An 18,594-nucleotide genomic window follows, 5' to 3' on the forward strand; every position below is an offset into this window, starting at 1 on the left:
GTCAAGGCAGGAACTCAAAACAGCTAGTCCACATCCCATCAGGAGTCCAGAGCAGAGAGAGGATACACAACTGGACTCTTGCTGTCTGCCTGCTTCTGATCAGCTAGGTTTCCTTAATCTGATACAATGCAGGGCTCAGTCTGTGAAGTCTATGAATGGTCCGACCCATATGCAGGGTGAATGCTGCCACCTCATCCATCATGACAATGTGGTACAGACGTGCCCGCAGGGGACAATTCCCCAACTGAGGCTCTCTTCACAAGTGACTTCTAGGCTATGGCAACTTGACACCCTAAGAACTATAGCAGACACCACACTACTTGTTTGTGTGTATATGAATCTATCTCTCTCTCTCTCTGTGTGTGTGTGTGTGTGTGTGTGTGTAAGTGCTTTCCTCCCTGATTTTTGGTTTTGTTTGTTTGTTTGTTTGTTTGTTTTGAGACATGACCAGGAGAGGGTCTCTAGACTGTCAGTCAGCTAGTCCCAGGGAACTGTCTCTCTCTGCTTCCCAAGTGCTAAGAATACAGAAATGGTTCACCCTAACCAACGTTTTCACATGGTTTCTGTGGACAGAATTGAGGTCCCAAGCTTCTGTGACAAGCTCTACACCAACTGGGCCTTAAATGGACCACAGCATCCTGCTTGGTTCTTTAGGCAGAAAACAAACCTCCTGAGATTATCAGCTTCTGAATTAGTCCTCCAAAGATTTATGACAGAGCACCAAGATAAAGTGAATCCCACTGCGGCCTCTCTGAACAGACGAGATTGTAGGATTGGCAATGCCCTGTACCTCATCATTGCCACCCAGGGTGGGATTATATAGAGAGCCATGTTCATAGGGAAACGTCCTTCTGTGTTTGAAGCATACCCTAAGACATGGGATCTCTTTATGGGAGTAGGGGAAAGTCTCCCTGCCATGAACGTGTTTTCCCAACCTAAGATGTGTGGAACAGCCACTTCTCAGCCTCTGACTGAGATCAAGTGAGCTGGATGCTATGTGGTGAGATGTGTTTGCTCTTGGGAATCTTAGGATGGAGTTGGCCCTAGGCATTGCGGAAGAAGAATGAATGTACCATCCTTTCCTCACCCACAGGGTTCCTTTGTCTTTAGAGTCCAAGGAGATAGAAAACAAGAAAGTGCTTATGTGTCCCAGAAACAGCATTGGGGCCACAGGGCACCTGGAAGGAGATTGAGAGGTGAGAGGGAGATAAAGGCACACTGGGGACAGCCTCCCCAGCCTGGGATGGGGTCCTGCCCCCCACCATGCCCACCCTGTCTCAGTCCAGGAAGAGGACATTCAGCTGGCAGCAGAGCCCTGGCTCTCCATCTCTCTGACTTTAGAGCCCTTCTGCAAGGGAACTCTTTAGACCTCATTCCCACCAGGAGGTGGTAGCCTGCTATTTCTGTGGTCTCCCTATGGTCACATACACCTCGGCCTTCACGGGCTGCACTGAGGAGTCAATGAGAAAATGCACACGCATGTTGATGCATGTACTGATCCATCCAATGGATGCCATCTCCTCCTCCAAGAGTTTCCCAGACAACAACATCCAGCTTCAGCTTAACTTGATTTCTGTCTCCCAGTTCCATAATCCTCAAGGTGGGATCTTGTCTTCTTAGTCCATGGTTGGGTGTGTTCAGAGGACCACAGAGGAAGACAAATCTAAGTGTTGATTCCCAGAGAGGAAGGCCCTAGTGGCCAGGAGAACAGGCTGCTTCATAAGTAGGGCCCTGCCCAGGTGGCTAGAGTTGTATCATCCAAGGGAAGGACAAGGGGCGGGAATAGCAGTGGTCACCCCTAAACCTCATGACTCCCACAAAAGGTGACAGGGAGGAGCACAGGGCTCTTTCTTTATTTCAAACCAACATCTATTCAGGCAGAATGGTCAGGGGGTGTTGGGCATCATTTCCCCTCTTCTGAGGGTGCAGAGCACATATCCATGATGATGGATGGACTGAGGAGAGTGGGCAGGGCCAGCAGGGGAATTCTGATCTTAGATGTCATCCATGATTACAGGTTCAATTCATGTCACAGTCTCTCCTCAGCCCCACACCGCCCCGAGCTCTTCTTGTGAGATAGACATGCTGAAAGTCATAAGTCATTATTGTGTAGCTTCATGGTCTGTCATTCAAATGACCTCTGTGTGACAGCAAACAAGATGGTGAAGATAAGGGTCTTACTGAAGAGTCCACAGACCACAGGAACAACAATGCTGGATATGGAGACCCTGCGGAGAGATGAGATTGAAGGTTGAACAATGACCACCCACACTGGCGAGTCTGGGAACTCCTCTCCATCCAATCTTCCCAACCTAGGTCCTCCCTGCTGCTTTCCTTCAGCCTGTGGGAAAGCTTAGATGCAGTTTAGTTGATCTCTTCCTAAAACAACCACTTAGAAATGTGTTTGTGGGAGAGTCTAGGGTTCATGTCCAGGAGATGCATAAGGAGGAGTTCACCCGGGCATCTTGGACTTCTGTGTGGAATGGCATCAGGTCCATATCTAGGGAACCCGATCCCTGTTGTTCTCATTCTCACCTTGCAGGACCCCATCTATGCTACACCTGGGAGACTGGCCCTGTTTATGACCCTCTAATAACTTCCCTTCCTCGTTGCACTTCCCTGACAGCTCTGCCAGGGATTACTTCCTAAAATATTTTCTCAAGGCTTACTTTCTCATGACCCATCTCTGAGAAGTAAGCTTGTCACAGAAAAATGGTGTTCCCTGCCGTGCTTGTCCATCAGCAGGGCAGTCTTTGCTCTCCTGTCACCTGGGAAAACAACTTGAAATCAAACATTTTTCTTTTTTGCAGACAGCTGGGATGACCGATGCTGTCCTGCCCGGACTCTGGCCAACAAAATAGTCACAAATATCATAGAATACTAATAACTGGTGAATAACCTCATTCTCTAGTCACGTGGTATAAAGTTAGCAGGTGGCAGGGGTATGGCAGTAGTGACAACGTGAGCCACAACGTACCTCCTGCGCCTGGGAAAACAAAGGCAATGAAGACAAATTCACTTCAGGAAAGATGATTCGGTGGTTAAGAGCACACACTGCTCTCCCAGAAGACTGAGTTACATTCCCAGGACCCACGCCGGGCAGCTCACAGCTTCCTGTAACTGGAATTCTGAGGGATCCAACACTTTTTCCAGACTGCTCACACATGAACATGCACACGTACACACACGTAGTTAAAAATAAATGTTTTTTTTTAAAAACAGAAAGATGAATACTGACTTTCCCTAGACTGCAAACTTTCACTCCATGCCTGGCACTTGAGATGGCACCAGTGAAACACTCTCAGAAAGAGGACAGTGTGTCTGCCTCCATGCCTGGAACAAGAACCCACACTCAAAGAAATGAATGTCATGACCACTTCTCATCGACTTTACTAGGAATGTTTTTTCCTTGGTGCATGAAACCAGAGCCTTGAGCACCCACAGCCCATCCTCTGAACCATATGCCAAGGTCTAGAGGAATGTTTTAAAATGCTAAACCCTCGCTGGTCAGCCTGCTGTACCACAGCCTCATTCCTGCACTGTGGCTCATCTGCAAAGTCTGCTTTTGAGATTTTATTTAGTTTTAATTATGTATGTAAGTGTTTCCCTGAATGTATATCTGTGTACCATGTAGGTATAGTGCCTACCTGTGGAGACCAACAGAGAGTGTCAGATCCCTTGGGACTGGAGATAGATGGTTGTGGGCCACCATGTGGGTGCTGGGAATTGAACTCAGGACCTCTGGAAGAGCAGCTAGTGCTCTTAACCCCCGAGCCATCTCTCCAGTGCAGACAATTCCGGTATTTAGAAGACATTTTGTACATGTGTCAGTATGCAAAGCGGCATAAAATTCTCTCATGGAATTTTTTTTTAAGATAAAAGATTTTTTAAAATTATCTGAGTGGTGGTGGCTCATGTCTTTAAGCTCTGTACTTGGGTGGAAAACGCAGGAAGATATCTATAAGTTTGAAGCCAGCCTGGTCTTCAGAGTGAGTTCCAGGACAGTCAAGGCTACACGGAGAAACCCTGTCTCAAAAAACAAACAAAAATATTTTAAAAAGAAAACAGTATGAACAGTCAAGAGTAGGTAAATGATTGTGAGGTTTATGGCTTTTCTGATTGACAGAAAAGTATATGTTTATTGAAATTATAATTCAATATAGTAATGTTGAAGGATTTTAAAGATATAGTCTTTGTAAGTAGTTCTGACTGTCCTGGAGCTCACTACATAGACCTGGCTGACCTTGAACTCACAGAGATCCTCCTGCCTCTGCCTCCCAAGAGTTGAGATTAAAGGTGTGTGCCACCATGCCTGGCTGAGAGATGATCTTACCAGGGAAAATTATTTTATGTATATAACTAGATCTGGGGCCGTGCTAAGGTATATATGAATAAACACTACATGGAACCATGGGTGGGGACATACTAGACTAGGGAAACAAGAATTTTTTCACTTTTGATGCAGCATTTAAATGAAACATTAACCTTCAACAGTAACTGTAAGGAGGGGCATGCATGCAAGGTGGCTCTTAACCAGCAGGTGTGGCCTGCTGCTGCAGCGTGGATCTGCACTGGTGACAAAATGACACTATTAGAAGGTGGTGGAAAGTTTGAAAGGTTGGAATTAGCCAGCGCTTTAGGCCACCATGCATTCATTAATCCACCCATCTATTTTTCTTCCGTCTATCATCCACCCACCCTTTCATTCATCCTTCTATGTATTCATCTATCCATCCATTAATCCACGCACACAAATATCCATTCAGGTGTGCGCTCACTCACTCATCTAGCCCTTATCCACGTGCATCCGTTCCCCAAAAAATAGCGCACCCATAGCCTGACCCCTTCCTCTTCATTTTTCTCGGTGTCATGGCCACGGAGGGAAAGATTTTGTCATATTCTGCCACTATGATATACTGCTTCACCACAGATCCAAAAGCCATGTCCTGAAACCTCCAGAACTTGGGGCCAAAATAAACCTGTCCCATTTTAAGCCTATTGTCTAGGTCATTTGTTACAATGATGGAGAACTGACAAACATAAACACAGGTTAGAAATCTCCTGAAAAATCTTATTTTAAAATATTGAGACCAAGGGCTGGGCTGGTTTGATCCCTGACACTGCGAAAAGGGAACAATGAGTCTGCCACCGTCTCCATGAACTGCCTGACATTCCATCGGTGTGGAGTGGAGTGCTCACACCAGTACTAAAATCAAACAAAACAAACTAAGCCAGTTAAACAACACAAAGAGCATCACTAGAGAGAGTCATAGACCTGGGGAGGTGGCAGACAGCATCCTCTGGTCTTCTAGTATCTCAACAGTATCCTTGGGAACTAAAGCCACAAGGGGTCGCTGGCTCACCCAGTGTTACATACATAGCTGATCTATCTGACACCGAAATCCATCTGCTTCTTGTTTGGCAGGACTGAAAGTATTCATCAAAAATGCCATTTCCCTCCTCTTGCTACTCTGATGTGCAGGGAGACACAGAGGGCTAGCTGGGGAGGGTGGGAGGCACCTCCTCAGTCAGTCACCACCTCCTCCCTCCCTGGGAAATTCTGCACAGACCTGTCTGTTCCTGCTCCAGCCCACGGCAGCTTCATGCCCACATCCTCTCAGCACATGGACTAGGAGATAAAGGGTGTCCAAACCAGGAGCCCAAAAAACATACCTGTGAACATTTGTCACATTTGGGTAGGTGACTCCAGGGTCAGGAGAAGAGACAACAGCTGTGGATGGGGTCATAGTCCTGTCTCTGTGTGGGTATTTTGTGGTAACCAGGATGGGAAATTTAGTTGGGCGTATAGTAGTTATGATGTCAGAAGCGGACGGATCTGAAGAATCTGCAAAAAGACACATGGTGTAGAGAGATAAATGGACGGACATATAATGGATGGACAGACAGATGGATGGATGGACAGATGGATGGATGAATGAGCAGGAGAAGAGAAGTGAGCTGGGGAGGGAAAAGAACATGGCTATTCAAGAAGCAAGGATTTTTTTTTAACTAAAATCCAAAAGAAGCCAGCCTGAAGCAGAGACAGAAACAGGTGAGTGGAGGGAGAAAAGGAGGAGGGCTGGAGAGGTGTGAAGGAAAGACTCCCCGGGCTGTCTGAGCTATGGAAATGTTCTCCTCTGCTGCTGTCCAGCTCTCCACCTCCCCCTCTCCCCCTTACATGGCTCTCTCTGCCTCTGTAAATCACGTCTCTCTAAGGTGTCCTTTACTGCTGTATTGCACCTGACCCTCAGCCTGGGCTTGGCACAGACTCCCTGGATCTAGGAAGGGAGGCCTGTTTCTCTTTTCTCTGCCATCCTTGATCATCCTCTATTGCTACTGGGGATATAGAGTCCAGCGAGCTACCAGCTGTTCCTCGGTGAATTCAGAAATTCATAATGGGACTTGTAAGTTCATTCGTCCCTACTGAAGTGAGCCTAGACCCTTTTTCTTCATAAGCAAGTATCACTTCAGGTCTGCTGAGCCAGGGTCTGCATGAAATAAGGAGTTCAGGTGGATCATGCCCACAGCACGGTCTGACATACACAGTTTAGAAGCCCATAGGGTGCCAAGAGCATCTTGGGAGGAGAGTAGATTGCAAGAGCTTCCTAAGAAGCGAACATAGCATCCATGGATTACAGTACCTGCGGCCCAGTCAATTCACATGCACACACCACAAATCTTTGGAACCTGGACCCCCTACTGATGTCAGTTTTACCCAGTCCTCAGACCACCAGCCCTATGGGTAGACTGCATATGTGATTTCTTATGGACAGCCTCCAACTGCCCTGCAGGCACAGAGGTAGCCTGTCTGGAGCTATGACACTGTTGCTTATGATACCACCGCTGGCACAGCCACCACCACTAAGGCCATCTCTGCAGCTTAGTTGACATACAGCACTCCGCCTGCTTACCCAGCCTATGGGCAGTAGACAGCAGCTACCATGCCTATCCCCCACAGGCTAGTAAAAAGTCTGCCGAGACTAGTCAACTTCATTCTAGTACAGGGGGTAGAGCAAGCCCTGCCTCAGACATGAACAGAGTGACTCCAGTTGTCCTCAGGTTCCAAGAGCTACCCCTGTAGCCAGTCACCACACCTCCACTCTACTCTGTTGGGAGTCGGGCTCATCCAAGACTTTCTCAGAGGCCTTGATGAAAAGTTGTCTAAAAAAGAAAAAGAAAAAAGAAAAGAAAAGTTGTCTAAAGGGAACGCCAGTTCTGTGTCCGTGCCCAGGAGCAAACAAGGCGGGTTTGATCTGAGCCTAGGGCCTGGGCCTCAAAGGGATAAAGGTTCCAGTTCCTGGAGTTTCCACTAGGCTTTCCCCACTAGGGAGACTGAAGTTACCAGTCCCATGGCTGTGCATTCCGTCTGTTTCACACTTGAGATCTGTGTTCCCGTCATGCAGTATTGCTTGATCCTTGATGACTTCGCTCATTGTATGATCGCTTTCTGCTGCTTCTATCCCATGTCCCCTTGCAAAGTGCATATAAAATGCTATGTGTGTGTGTGTGTGTGTGTGTGTGTGTGTGTGTGGAGAGAGAGAGAGAGAGAGAGAGAGAGAGAGAGAGAGAGAGAGAGAGAGAGAGAGAGAGAGAGAGAGAACTATGTAGCTCTGGCTGTCCTGGAACTCACTACATAGATCAAGCTGTCCTTGAACTCACAGAGATTCACCTGCCTCTGTCTCTCAAGGGCTGGCATCAAAGGGGTATGCTACCATGCCTGACTGATGCTGTACTTCTTAATAAATGTTCTTGACATAAGACGTAGCTTGTGCAAGACCTCCTGACCCCAACTTTCCAGTGTTTTCATTACTTCTGAACTCCTGGCTCTCCCTCTCGGGTCATCCTACCAGCCATTCCTCTTCACAGCTGTCTAGTTATGACCTGAGCAGGGCCTCTCAGCAGAACTATGGGCAAGAAGCCATGGAACAACACTAGTTATGATCAACAAAGCAGTTGTCTCCCTCCAGTTGCCCTGCTCAGGCTGGATCCTACAGACAAGTCAACATAGCCTATAAAGTGGCATTCTGAGGAGCCCACCCGACACTCTAGTAGCCCAAGTGCTTATGGGCAAGAGTCTGAAGGGTTTCCTGGACCAGGAGATAGTTAGAGGCACCTTGGAGGCATGAGCAGAGATGGGCAAGGGGGTGAAGAGGGTGGAATGGGCACTGGAGAGTGAGACAGTGGACCTACGGATGAAGGGGCAGATCTTGCCGTGTTATAGATCTCCCTATAAATCTTGAAGACTTGGCCAACAGTGAAATTTATGTCCAAGAATCTAATAGTAGTGGGACCCTGGATCCAGCAGATTTCCTTAAGCATTGTGAGGTTGTTTGGATGAACAGGAGAACGTGGCAACCCGTGATCCATGTCTACCTGAATAAGGAAATGAGAAAACCTGAAAATGACACCGTGGTGTTCCAGGAGGAGCCGCCAACTGCCAAGGTCACTATGAAGTGGCTTGAAAGGAGATTTAAAAACAAGCAAACTTAAAGTCTCTCTTGACTGAACAAAGCCTCCAGTGAACAGCATGTAGATTAGCATGTTACCCCAAGAGAGCAGAAGAATGCCATCGCCGATCTGCAGAGGCTCTGGGAGATCCTGGAGGATCTGTAAGTTACATAGGAGGGTGCCCCACAGAGGGCTCTGAGATTTAGAGAGATCCCCCTTTGGAGGAAGAAATGTCCGACACCAAGCCAGAGAATGGCAAATCCAATCCAAACTGTGGAAACCAGGAAGTACCTGGAGAACAGAGTGCATCCATTGTAAGCCTGAGCACTGCCTTCCCCAAACCCTCTCACCTCTGACTGTTGACTGTGGCAGAAACGGCACTGGCAGCTTGAGTGGGGGGGGGGGGAGCAACATAGCCTTAAAAACTTTTGCCGTCTTCAAAGAACATTTTGATCTTGCTTCAGAGATGGTAATAACCTATCCTGAGGTGATTTGTGTGGAAGAAAATGAGGTGGCACAAATGGGTATCCTGGACCTTTGATGGAACAGATTTATTGCTTAAGCCAGAAAATGTCCCAAATGTATAGTTCCATATTTATAATGTTGGCTATGACACTGTTATGAAGAAACACTAAGAATAATTAGCTAAATGGTTAATTAAAAAAAGGAAAGGCTTCCTAAGGACAAGACTTCTAAGGGGAGCTCTCAGAAATGAAACTAATCATGTCCAAAGTCTTCATCTTTGCCCAAGGAGAATCCACACGCAAGAGCCCCGAATTACTATCAGACCAAGAGCCTGCCAACAGCCTTGGATAACAGACAAGGAAATTCTGACAGGAAGTCAAGCTGGCCCAATCCTGGGCCACTGCCCCATCCTTGCCTGGCCTACCTCTCCCTCTCCCCAGACACTTCCTGGTCACTCACCCTTGGTCACCACCAGGCGGACAGGATGCAAGAGCAGAACAGGGTCATTAGGAGGGTGGTAAATCACGCAGCGATACAATCCAGAGTCTGCCACTCGAAGATCAGTCATTTGGACATGTAACATGGCCTCCGCAGGGTCATCTTTCAGTGTGTACTTCCCCACGTGGACTTCACTGGGATTTGCTGCTGACCTCTCTGTGACCACCAGTGTCAAGGGCTCCTTTCCATCTGGCAGCCTCTGCCAAGCCTTCCGGCTGCTGGCGTACTTCCTGATGTTGAAGGGACAGCTCACCGCCAAGGTCTGTCCCTCAACTCGGTCATACCTTTCTTCGGCTGGGTCAGTGGCAGCTTGAACTTCTATAAACAGGAAAAGGGAAACAGGTTCTGTAGGGAATGGTCCACATCCAAACTCTGCACTGGGAAGGAGTTGTTTGGTTTTTGTTTTTGTTTGTTTCACTATAAGAGCCAATGATATGTGGCCAATGAAGATTAAACTTTGCAAACGATCCATTTGTGAGTACATGTTAACACATGTGTGCATGTGTGCATGCCTATGGTGCCCAGAGGCCGACCTTGGGTATTACACACGCCTCAGAATACTGTCTGTCTAATTGCTTCCTTTTAAAAGGTCTCTCACTTTTTACATGGAACTGGACTATTCAGCTGGGCTGTCTGGTTGGGGAGTCCCAGGGATCCAGCCAGCTCCACATCCCTAGTGCTGGGATGACTAGTGTGTGCCCCCACATCTGGGTTTTTTTTTACAAGACTTTTGGGGATCAATCTCGGGTTCTCATGCTTGCGTGGCAAGCACAACACTGGCTGTGTTCTTTATTTCTCTAGCCATAAATGGTTGTTTAGAGGAATGAAAGTGCCCGATTGGAGACATGAGTGACCAGGGCGTGATGGGAGAGGAAGGCTGTAAAAAGGTTCCTTACAGGATAAAGAGTGGATATAAAGACATTCTCGAAGCACAGGATGATGTCCCGGAAGTTTGAGTCTTCAGGACACCCTAAGGAAGCATCAAGATAAAGAAACAAAAGCAAAGCATCATGGGCACGATGGCTCAGAGCTCTGCACCTCCTTCCATCCTATGGCTCTGCTGATGGGGCTGCCCTACCCCGAGAACAACCTAAGGCTCCGGCCACACAGACTGTGACTGGGAGGAGCCAATCGAAACCGGCTCTGTGACTACTCAGAACCCAACACAGAGGCTGGTGGTGAGCAGGGTGCCAAGCTCCGGTTCTGTATTTTATCACATTGGAATCAGCTGCCTGAGATTGAGCCAAACAGAAGGAGAGTGGAGTGACAGGGAGAAACTGGGTAGGGAGGAGAGAGAAGGAACCTGACACCTTTGAGTCATACTAGCTGCACTTTTAAGCTGGCACCCCTGGATGCCCCAGAACCTAAGACAGTAAATCCCTCCTATTTTTGGCAGAAACCACAGCCATGTTTCTTCACTATATGTCAGGTGCCCCCCACTGGTGTGAGGTGCCCCCCACTGGTGTCAGGTGTCTCCCACTGGTGTCAGGTGCCCCCCACTGGTGTCAGGTGTCTCCCACTGGTGTCAGGTGTTGGGAGACATTTTCAGTTGTTATAAACAGGAATGGGAACTATTGCCATGTGGAACTAATGGACAGACAAGGTCAGGGTGCTGTCAAGTACCCTGCAGTGCACAGGATGGTCCTCACCAGCCATTACCTCACCCAAAATGGCAGTAGCGCTGAGCTTGGAAATGCCACACACACACACACAACACACACTCGCGTGCATGCATCATACACACACCACCACCCACATGCACCACACACACAACACACATTTGTGTGTATGCATCACACACACACTACCACTCACATGCACCATGCACACACAACACACTCGCGTGCATGCACCACTCACATGCACCACACACACACACACACACACACACACACACACACTTGCACTCATGCACACTAATCTCAGTCCTACTCTTGGAGTAGAAACAAGAAAATCACTTGGAACTGGGCCCTGCTGATGTGAAAACATCTAGGTCATAAATGCCAGTTCTTAAGTCACTGAGAGACTGTAGAGTTTAGCCACTTAGGCCTGGACATCATTCTCCAACAAAGGCATGGACAGAATGCCGGAGCAGAGAGTTAGACTTTCACTTCCTGAAGTGTCTACTGCTGTTACTACTACAACTGCCACACACAAACACACACCACACACACACACACACACACACACACATGCACCACACACATGTACCACATACACATACATGCATAAACACACCACCACCCACACACAACACACACAACACACTCACACACATACACTACACTCACAACATACACTCACACACATGTACCACACACACATGTACCACACACACGCATACACACATACACACACACCACCACCCACATGCACCATACATATGCACTACACATAACACACACTTGCACACATGCACCACATATACACCACACACACCCAGACAGACCAAGATTTCCACTTTAGTAGAAGCCCTTGCCTGCTGGCACAGGTTGTGTCAGGCTCGAGAAGGCCTGCTCTGCCCTCACCTGGCCTTGCAAAGACTCACTTCAAGGACTCATGGGGGATTTTGTAATGAGCCAGGCGCTAAGTTCAATTAGATCTCTAAGGAAACCTTGCCAATAGCCTTCCACACTCAGCATGGTGTTACACACCTGTAATCTCAGGAATGCCTTCCACACTCAGCATGGTGGTGCACATCTGTAATCTCAGGAATGCCTTCCACACTCAGCATGGAGGTGCACACCTACAATCTCAGGAATGCCTTCCACAATCAGCATGGTGGTGCACACCTACAATCTCAGGAATGCCTTCCACACTCAGCATGGAGGTGCACACCTACAATCTCAGAACTGAAGTGGTGGAAATAGGTGGCTCAGGAAAAAGTTCAAGATAATCGTCAGATACACAGTGAATTTGGAGTCAACCTGGGCTACATGAGGTCCTGTCAGAAGAGAGGGGCAGAATGTCCCCATATACACAGAGACCGGCCAGCCGAGCCTCAGGGCTGTGTTGAATCAATTTTGATCACTCCATCACAGGACGGCTGATCTTCGCTGTGACACATCCACGGGCTCCACCCTGGAGTTGTGTTCGTGGAAGTACTGACTCACTGAAATGTTACAAATGAAGACACAGGGCTGGGGGCAGGCCCAGCCCTGCTCAGTACATGTGAGAAACTGAGCTCTCCAGTTCTAGAATTTGATGAAGGGCTGGGATTACAACCTCCGTGAGGACAGACACAGGCTTCTGTTCATACCTTTGGCCTCTGAAGTAGCAGATTTGTAGACCCAAGGAAACTCTGGGAAATATCTGTTAAATGAATTACATCTTTGAGGTCTAATGGACTGTCCACATCAAAAGCATTATGGGGGAATAGAAGAAAAAAACATTTCAACATGAAATAATATCATGCAGATGCTGGACATAATGGCTCACACACTTTAAATTCAGTACTAGGAAGGCAGGGAGGGGCAGGAGGATTGCTAGGTGAGTTCAAGGCCAGCCTGCTCTACATCGACAGTTCCAGGACAGCCAGGGCTACAATGAGAGACTGGTATTCAGGTCATGCTGTGTTTGGATTGGTAGGAACTACTGGCCTGGTATCACCCATCTGTAATCCAAAGACACAAGAAGCTGAGGCAGGAGTACAAACTTGGTTATTAGTGTGACCTGTTCCACTGTCATTGTTTCCACTGAAAAATCTGTATGTCTCTGACAGGAAACTTCACACAGAGGCTGGGGCTGCCACTGCGGCTCAGTGGTAGAGCGGTTGCCTGGCATGTGAGAGTTACCGGGTTCCATCCCCAGACTGAATGAAACAAAACAAACTAGCAGTTAAGAGCATTTGCTGCAGAGGACCAGAGTTTGCAACCATATATAACTCCAGCTCCAGGGAAAGCAAATGCCTTCTTCTGGCCTCCTCAGGTACCAGACATGTATGCGGTACATGTATGCAAACATACACATAAAATAAATTTTTAAAAGGTCAGAAACAAAAGCATAGACACCTGCCTCTCTACCTCTCCCCTTCTTATATTTCTGTTCATTAGCCTCGGAATCTGATTCTCTGCGCTCAGGTGAAGCCTGGCCTAAGATGAGCAGTGTTTGACCCCATGTTTGGAGGGCCGTGTGCTTTATAGCAGTGGCTTTTAATCTTCCGAATACCGTGAACTTTCAACACAGCTCCTCATGCTGTGCTGACCCCCAACCGGAAAATTATTTTCATTGCTACTTCATAACTGTAATTTTGCTACAGTTGTGAATCTTAATGTAACATCTGGTTTTTATAGTCGTAAGTAACCCCTGTGAAAAGGCCATTTGACTGCCAGACGGGGCTGCGACCCACAGATTGAGAACCGCTGCTTTAGCGCTTCAGAAGGGCAGAGATTCGTGGGGTTCAGGAGGAGGCCCCACCAGTAAAGCATTAGCTGTACAGAGGCCTGAGGACCCGACTTTGGTCTCTAGCACCACGGAGGAAGTCTAGTGCAGGGTACACACTTCTGTCTTGGCACCAGGCAGGCAGAGACAAGTGGGTCCTTAGGACACACTGGCCACACAGATAGACAAACTCCAAGGTCAATGAGAGACTCAAAAGCAAGACAGATCCAGGTGTGACAGGGCAGGGCATCCTTTAAATGTCAGTAATGAGAGGCAGGAGCAGGGGCAACTAGAGGGGCAGCTTGGTCTATATAGCAACTCCCAGGCCAGCCAGGATACATAGTGAAACTATGCTTAGTTAAAAAAAGAAAGGAAGAAGAAAAAAGAAAGTGGAAAGCAATTGAGGAAGACACCAGCACCAACTGTATGTACACACACACACACACATGCACACACACACACACACACACACACACCACTCATACGGCTGCTAACATCCTAGGCCAGATTCTCACCTGCTCCCAGCTCCCGCCTGCCTTACCTGAGACAAGGAATGTCCAGAGCAGCCCCCAGAGCCCAGCCTTCCTCATGCTCCAGTTCCAACTGCCCCCTTGGGCTGCTGGGACAGCTATAAGACACCCCTGTACCCAGACTCTCTGGGTAGTTTCACAACAGGACATGAGGCCATTCCTGGGAGGTACCGTGCTGTCACTGGCTACCCTGCTTGCTGACATCAGTAGGGTGTCCCGGGGACAAACCTCAGTTACCCCCCCTCAACCTGTTCCCTCTTCTCCGAAAATGATTCTCTTCTTCTCTATCTTGTGTTGTTGCTGTTTGGGGGTTTTTCTTGTTTGTTTTTTTGTTTGTTTTGGGGGGGTTTTGTTGGTTGACTGACTGATTTCATTGTTTTGGGGTTTTGCATTATTTTGTGAGACAGGGTGTCACTATGTGACTCTGGCTGTCCAGGGACTCACTAAAGACCAGGCTGGCCTAAAACTCGCAGAGATCTGCCGGCCTCTGCCCCTAGTGCTGGGATTAAAGGCACCCCTCATACCCCATAGTAATAAATATTTTTGTTTGTTTTTATCCGGAGAAGGTTTTACAGAGCAGCCCAGGCAGCCCTCTAACTTGTCATCCTCCGTGCTGAGGTGACAGGCCCATGCCAATATGCTCGATCTTAACCTCAGAAAGTTGAGTGAGAATAACTGTATTCAGTTTTTGTGCTGCTTCATTGTCCAGCTCAAACTCGAGGTTGACTTTCTCATTCCACAAACAGGAATTCATGAACCTCTGACACAGTTTCCGACACTTCATGACACGCTAGTTCCTGAATATGCTGAATCCAACTTCCTCTTGTGACCACCTTTATGAGGCAACTAGACACGTGCTTGCTGACCACACACCCTCAGTGACAAACTTTGGGTTGAACTGTATGCTAGAGCAAGCGTGATTCTCTGCCTGGGATGGGGTGGACACCCACAGAAAAGCATGGTTGGGGCTCTGCCCCTCAGCCTGGCAGCCTGCACGGTCAGCTCTGTAAGTGCCGATCATAAACATCAACTCATGGGTGATCCCTGCATGGTGGCCACACACCAGCATCTATGATGCCTGCATGCCTTCACCATGCTGGCCTGTGTCCCCTGGAACTGAGAACCACACTGAACACTTCCTCCCTTGAGGTGCTATTGTCCAGTACTTTGTCATGGTAGTGAGAAAAGTAACTAAAGCAAGGAGACACTTGTCCCAGCCCCACCAGACACCCCAGAGGATGTACAAATGGCTCGTAGATGAATACAAGGTTTCCATGGAAACTGCTGAATTCGCATGGTGGCTGTGACTGTGTCAGCCTGTGAAGCTCTGCACTGAGGCCTGGGGCTTGGGCACCGTGATGTGATGACAACAATGATGATGGTGACGATGGTGGCGGCGGTGGTGATGGTGGCAGTGGTGGTAGTGATGTCAACGATGGTGGCGGCAGTGGTGGTGGTGGTGATGATGGTGACGATGATGATGATGATGATGGTGATGATGATGATGATGGTGATGATGGTGATGATGGTGATGATGGTGATGATGGTGGCGGCGGTGGTGATGGTGATGATGATGACGACGACGACGATGATGATGATGATGAAGATGATGATGAAGATGATGATGATGGTGATGATGATGGTGGTGGTGATGGTGATGATGATGGTGGTGGTGATGGTGATGATGATGGTGGTGGTGATGGTGGTGATGGTGATGATGATGGTGGTGGTGATGGTGATGATGATGGTGGTGGTGATGGTGATGATGATGGTGGTGGTGATGGTGGTGATGGTGATGATGATGGTGGTGGTGATGGTGATGATGATGGTGGTGGTGATGGTGATGATGATGGTGGTGGTGATGACGACCATGGTGGAGGCGGCGATGGTGGTGATGACGATCTCATGGTAACTGTGGTGTTGGTGATAACAGTAGCAACTGGCTTGTTCAAAGCCCTGGATTCCATCCCCGGCCCTGAAATAAACAAATTAATTACACCAGTGTATGCAGACCCTGAACCCTCAAAAGGAGATAAGGACACCCTGCAAAGGGAAGGGGGGAACGAACAGGAAAGCCAGACCCAGACGTTTCAAGTACAATCATTTAAGATCAAAAGATAATGGGAGACCCTTGGACACTGGCTGGCTGGCCGGCCAGGTGACTGACTATCCAGGGGTGGATGGATGGCCAGGTGATTATCCAAGGGAGCAGGGGAGGTTAAAACTTTAGTCAGTGAGAAACGCAAGCTGTTCTTTACTCACTAAGGGGGAAGCTATGGATTTACAAAAATACCAAGTAGTTAAAGCATTAGCTGCTCTTTCAGAGGACCCGAGTTCAGTTCCCAGAGCCCGTGTCTAGTGGTTAAAAGCATTAGCTGCTCTCTCAGAGGACCTGACTTTAGTTCCTAGAGCCCGTGTCTAGTGGTTAAAGCATTAGCTGCTCTCTCAGAGGACCTGAGTTCAGTTCCCAGTGGCTCACAACCACCTGTAACTCCGGTTCTATAGGATCCAATATCTCTGACCCTCACAAGCTGTTCCAGGCTTATGGGGGTCAAAGGACACCTCATGGAAGTGAGTTCTTTCCTTGCACCATGTGGATCCCAGGGATTGAACTCAGATCATCAGACTTGGTGGCAAGTCCTTTTGCCTGATGAGTCATTTCCCTGACCCCATATATTTTTTTATACTTTTGACTCAGTTGGAAATTCTAGCTGGGCCTAGTGACACACATCTTTAATCCCATCACTTGAGAGACAGAGACAAGTGGAAGGCTGTAAGTCTGAGACCAACTTCAAACATAGCAAACTCCAGGAAAGCTAAGGCTACACATGAGACCCTTAGCACAGTGGTAGCCAGTATTTGTCACCTCAGCTCTTAAAAGGGGTGTGGGGGTAAAGCACAATCAGTAGTTCAAGGTCACTCTTGTCTATATAGGGATTTCTAGGCCTGTCTCAAAATCAGGAAGCTGATGGCTCCTCTGTCCGTCTGGTCAGCTCTCAGCACCACAGCCTCCACTGGGGTAGGACTGGGCCCCAGGCTGCTACCCAGAGAGCTGCCCGACTCCAAGCAGAGGCTGGTTGTCATGCCCCGTATGCCAGCCTCACTGAGCCTTCCATCCTTTTTGCTGGCTTACAACGTCATCAAACACGTTCAGAAAAACAACGCTGGTGCCCACGAGGATCTGAATGACTGCAAAATTCAATTCCAGGTGACACGGGAACACAAAGGCACCATGTGTGGCATCCATGTTAGCCCTGAGCAGCAGCAGCTGCTACCCAACCTCCAAGGGCAAGTCGGGCCCAAGAAGGGGCTGATGCAGAAATATAAGCACCTCTGCATGGTTGAGATCCCCAAGGAGTGGGGCCACCTCCCAGGAGGCTCCATCCCTTGGTGCACTGCTCCTTGGGAGCTCAGCTCTGAACTGTGACATCCAGCAGGGCCTCAGGGACTGTGCTCATCCTTAATTTCCCCAAGCTTGTATTTATCAGTAACAGAATTTGTTTGGTGGGACGAACACACTGGGAGAGGGGCAGCTGGTCCCTTAACTGCCCTCTGCTCTCCCCACCCCAATACTGTTCGTGTGTTCGTCAACATCTGCACGGAATCCACTGGGTACTTAGGCCTGCACTTAGCTGCCAAGGATTTGAGGCAGTGAAAGAGGCTGTGAGGTTGAAACAATAAATAGTTGTCTTAGAGTGCATGCGCTTGGGAACTCATCTCTTTCTGCACTGATTTTCACACCTGTAAAATACGTGAGAGAGTGCCTGTCCTCCTGGGGGAATAGTGCTCCACTCCCCACACTGGAAACTACCCCTGAGTGGTAGATGGGAGATTTTGAAACTAACAGGATCCCTCTGTCAGGCTTGCCAGCCAAGGGGAAGTGTGCCCCTAAAGGAGGACCTTCAAGGGTTCTCATGTGGGACAAGGTTGCTAGAATCCACAGCAGAATCATTCAGGCCACACCCATCTGCATCCTCAGCCTGGCTCTGCATCCAGGCCCCAGGCCAACAGACCCAACACTGCCAGGTCCAACCTCAGCCTGGTTCTGCATCCAGGCCCCAGGCCAACAGAACCCTAACTACCAGGTTCAACGTCAGGTATGGCTCTGCATCCAGGTGCCAGGCTAACAGACTCCCCAACTTCCAGGCTCTAACCATGATACTTAGGGTGCTGGAGTACATCAATTCAGTGGACCCCTTTCCTCACTGCCCCCATTTTTGGTTACACGTTGATCCCTCAAAATGCAAGAGCTTCTCCCTCCCTCTGAGGGTCC

General features: G+C 48.5%; 1 protein-coding gene across 1 annotated transcript; it reads right to left on the bottom strand.

Annotated features, from left to right (window-relative positions):
• Positions 1–1,955: 1,955 nt before the first annotated feature.
• Positions 1,956–14,417, bottom strand: Trem1 (triggering receptor expressed on myeloid cells 1). The gene is made up of 4 exons (XM_038344058.1): positions 14,333–14,417; positions 9,373–9,729; positions 5,674–5,845; positions 1,956–2,228 (listed from the first exon to the last, which is right to left on the bottom strand). The coding sequence occupies exons 1-4, from the start codon at positions 14,379–14,381 to the stop codon at positions 2,126–2,128; spliced, it is 681 nt and encodes a 226-aa protein (XP_038199986.1). The 5' UTR covers positions 14,382–14,417; the 3' UTR covers positions 1,956–2,125.
• Between the last annotated feature and the right edge of the window lie 4,177 nt (positions 14,418–18,594).

Source organism: Arvicola amphibius, chromosome 9, assembly GCF_903992535.2.
Source record: "Arvicola amphibius chromosome 9, mArvAmp1.2, whole genome shotgun sequence".
Lineage (NCBI taxonomy): Eukaryota > Metazoa > Chordata > Mammalia > Rodentia > Cricetidae > Arvicola > Arvicola amphibius.